Below are 4,467 nucleotides of genomic sequence, written 5' to 3'. Positions count from 1 at the left end.
CGCGTGCTGAAAAGTGCTATATAAATAAACTTGTGTTTTTGAGCAGTGACTTGTTTGATCCTTCACACTGTTATCAAAATTAGAAAATGTCACATGATTACCCAAGGTTGATTGGTTTCAAACACCAATTAGAAGATAGAAACAATAACAGATTATTAGAAAAGCTTGAAATATATAGTGCTTACCTTTCTTCTTCTTCAGTAGTCTGAAAATATCTTAACAGACTCCAGATCTGTTGCAGATTAAAACCACATGTCCAACTTTCAAAAACGGTTAAAAATAATTGAACAATGTCAAACAGCATCAATAAAACACAGTAATTGTGGCTGTAGGTTTTGCATCTGTAGAACTAGCAAATTGCATGTTGTAAAAAATCATCAGTTTGCATTTGGCGCCCCCTTGTGGGTTAGAACTATAATAGCCATGAGATATTCATCGGTAACTAAAAAAGGTAAATGTATTCTCTTATAGTTACAGAAAATCAGATTACTCTAATATTTAAAAAAAAATAGGGATCACAATGTAAGTAAATCTAAAAAGAGCATATTGTGTCTGAATTTTAAGCACCTTTACTATAGCATAAAGTGTCGAAAAAAAGGTGTGTTGGTGTGAGCATGTCAATTTAGTCTGAGCTCAGGGATGTTTGCTGTTGAAGCAGCACTTTAACACACCTTGAACGTGATATTTCTGACGTAGCGGAGTAAGAAGTGTCTCAGAAGACCTTGAGAAAAGCATCCATCATCCATCATCAATCAAATGTCAGGGAACCTCTCCATCAACGAGGAGGTATTTAAAATGAAACAGTAAAGGTCATTCCTATAAAATCAGGACGAGTTTTAATGAAAGGCTGGGTCCTGGGATGAGATTTGAGCCCCGGGGGCTACGTGGTGGGGCGTCTGGGATTTATCTCTGGGGAGGGAATCAACGACTGTCTTTACAAAAGAGACCATCCAGGTAAAAAGAGCAGATCTCACAGGATGGATAATTAGTGAGGATTCAACGATACCTGAGGGCTTACGTGAGGTTTCTGTTAAATATTTACAAGACTCTGGAGGAAGGAGGAGGATCTGCACAGAAAGCTGCTTATCTATTATACCTCAGCAGTGTTGGAGAAGACACGCAAGAGGAATGTTTGTAAGAAGTTGAAAACAGAACAGCTGCTGCATGCTTCTTTTGTGCCACTTTGGAAAAGCTTGCAGAATGACTGAAATAATACCACGGATGTGTAATGTGAATAATTGAAGAGCAGAAGTAGAGAGGGGGCATGCGAAGTTCACGGAAAAGTGAAAGGAAGTCATAACTCCAGCAGATTGAAAACACAAGCATCCATTGTTTCGCTATCATCGCTAAAAATCAACACGAGCCGCTTTCCTGCAAGATTCTCCAACAGAGCCATAAAACACACGAAAGAAGGCTTCGATGTTTTACACAGAACCAAGAAATAGAAGCTCAAAGTGACCCAGTGTGCGGTACTTGATAGCATGCCAGCATTTAAGAAGTAAAGTAGGCATTAAGTGTAGCATGAATGCTTACTCTGTGACGACCAACATGACCCTCCTTTCAGAGTATACAACAGTCCCAACGTAAACAGTGTGCTACTAAGGATCAGCTTTAAAAACTCGATACAAACATGACAGCTGTTATGCCCGTGTCCAGTAAGTGCTGGTTGTTTTTATTGAAATGTTTTAATATTTCAATCCCGTTTGCCTGGAACCTGGAGCGGCAGAAGCTTCCTTCACTGACGACAACAACCTGATTACATTTCCTCCTTTAAAAACACATCGACGTGCTGTACATGGGTGAAATGTCGCTCGTCGGAGAAATCAGTCCCGTGCAAGCCTTCCACAACTGTTAGATATGATGAATACATGACAATTTAGTGATTGCAGTGGAGTGCACCTCTGTAAAAAATACAGCTGCAATATTCTTCCTGGTGATGCATATGCAACAAGTCCGTGGGGGTTTCATTGGGGGGGGGCGTTACTCTTCGGCCGCGTCCTTCTTGCCGGTCTCCTGGCCTTCGAAGAGGGGGAACTTGCTCTCCACCTCGGCCCAGGTCAGTGATCCGTTGGCCAAGTCTCGAACGATGTCAGGCAACTCGCTGACCTGAGGAGAGGAAAACACGGTGAGGTTAAATGGAGGGAGTAATTACGGCTGAAAGGCGGCAGCGTTTAGGAAACTATTTGAAGGGATGTCGAGCAATAAATACACGAAAAAGGTCGACACCTGGGGCAACAAATGACCTTCATTTGACTCCAAGCTAATGGCACAGAACAGCTCATCTACACGTGACATGTAGCAGACGTTAGACACAACACTCTCTGGTCCTCAATCTACAAACTGAAGTCACATGCGTAAAACTGGAACAAACGTAAAACCCAAATAAGATGCTTCAGGTTTTGGTTTCGTGCACAAAGCCAACATGAGCATTGTTGTGGCTTGTGTAAACAGCTGTATTGATTTAAGTGCATCTGTTCCATCAGACTGTGTAGACCTGGACCTTCCTCTGCAGAGTTCACAGCACCATAGATGGAATCTCAGGGTATCTGCAGGAGTCCTGAAGTCACATGTAAGACCTTTAAAGACCTTTTTTAAGACCCTTCATACATTTTAAGACCTCATCGCCACTTTGAGTTTTAACCGGTTACCTTGGCGACTCACTTTACCTCACATTGACTATATACAGTATTGATTGTCCTTCCTCCTTATCTTCCAACCATTTGGACACAGACTTGCATTTCCCCATAACGATGTTGCTTAGCAACCGGCGTAAACGGACCTTCGCGCGCTATCAAGCGGTGAGCGTGCGATGTCCTGTTCAGATGACGTCACATCCAACGGGATGCCATAAATAAACTACACAGAATCACACTACACACCTACGCAATGATTACATTCAGGCAGACTGTAGAATACAACCTCTTTGGACCATTTATATACTTATTGAAAACAAGCTTCAAAATGTAATACCTTGGAAAATGCAGTTTAATACTTTTTAATAGCCTTCATTTTCGCTAAATTGATTTATCAACTTTTAATACTTTTTAAGACCCCGCGGACCCCCTGAGAAAAGATCATGCTCACACACAGTAAACCTCCCAGACATTAGCTTAAGCTGTACACAGTAGAAAAAGAGAGGAATCTTATATTACAGGGTCAATGTGTTGCATTAAAAGAAAAAGAAACAGCCGTTCAGCTGACAGGAGATGACGTCCAAAGCGATGGATTTTTGTCAAAGCATCCACCTGTTTAATCCTATCCTCCCCCTTAGGGCAGAGCGCCCTCTACATATGCAAATGAGTCTTCATTCAGAGTGACAAACCGTGGAGAAGTGCGACTAAGGGAGATGCAGGAGGTGAAGTAGTGATTTAGTACCTCGGCCCTGATCTGCCTCATGGAGTCTCGGTCTCTCAGCGTGGCGGTGTGAGGAGTCTTGTTCACCGTGTCGAAGTCGACGGTGATGCCGAACGCCACGCCGATCTCATCCGTCCGGGCGTAGCGCCTCCCGATGGACCCCGCAGAGTCGTCCACCTTGTAGGACACGTTGTTCTTCGTCATCGCCTCGGCTGAAAGAGGAGAAGGCAAGTTAACAAAGCGGCAGCATGTTCTCCCTCCTCTCTGACAGGAGTAGATCGTATACTGGAGGTTATCATTACGTGGTGCACTTACACAACTGCTTCACGAAGGGCACGAAATCCTGGTTTTGACTCAGAGGCAGGACGGAGCATTTGTAAGGAGCTACAGTGGCAGGGAAGCTGAAGTACTGAAGGGAAAAGGAAACAGGAATAGCATTAATGGAGGAAACACGCTCTTAAATGAATATCCTGTAATATTTCAGATGGGATTTGATCCAGTTCATGAACTTACCGTTCTCTGATCATCACCTTCTCGGACCTGGAATGTGTGCTCAAAGATGGAGTACATGACCCTGCCGATACCGAAGGAGGGCTCGATTACATTGGGAACTATTTCCTCCACTGTGGACGACAAAGACACGCAGACACTGTTAAAGCAGTCGCTCCAAATATCCACACCTCAAACCACAACTTTCCAATTGAAAGACTACCTCACACGATCGTCGCACCGAGCAGGATATCTCCAAATATGGATCAATAAAATATATCTTAACTTAAACTATAGCTTCAAGGATAAGTCGATGGTAATAAAAAGTTGTTATTTGTATTTTTAGACCCTTGAATATGGAGGTTTCTTGGGGTCTATTTGTCTTATTATTAATAAGACAAATAAATCCAATTAATACAGTTTCAAAATAAAAGACCTTTGGGGACAGGGATGATAGCTCATATATGAGACTTCAAAGGTCTTTTATTTTGAAACTGTACATCAGAATGTCCTGATTTTTTCTGAGTGACGACATGGGGTGTCCTGCTATCACCCTGGAGTGAGATGGATCTATGATACTGGACAGTTTTTGTTTTATTCTCATCCAAAAACAGGGATGACAGC

General features: G+C 42.6%; 1 protein-coding gene across 1 annotated transcript; it reads right to left on the bottom strand.

The window, feature by feature from the left end:
* Positions 1 to 1,638: 1,638 nt before the first annotated feature.
* Positions 1,639 to 4,003, bottom strand: LOC104952909 (glycine--tRNA ligase-like; the record flags this gene model as incomplete). Its single annotated transcript, XM_010779815.1, has 4 exons — positions 1,639 to 2,106; positions 3,376 to 3,566; positions 3,670 to 3,763; positions 3,868 to 4,003. Coding segments are annotated over 4 exons (547 nt in total), but the record flags the coding sequence as incomplete, so codon positions are not given.
* Positions 4,004 to 4,467: the final 464 nt, after the last annotated feature.

This window comes from Notothenia coriiceps, unplaced genomic scaffold (assembly GCF_000735185.1).
Source record: "Notothenia coriiceps isolate Sejong01 unplaced genomic scaffold, NC01 NC01_scaffold00020746, whole genome shotgun sequence".
NCBI classification, from domain to species: Eukaryota; Metazoa; Chordata; class Actinopteri; order Perciformes; family Nototheniidae; genus Notothenia; species Notothenia coriiceps.
The sequence above is the reverse complement of the archived record's forward strand: the minus strand, read 5'-3'. Positions and strand labels throughout refer to the sequence as shown.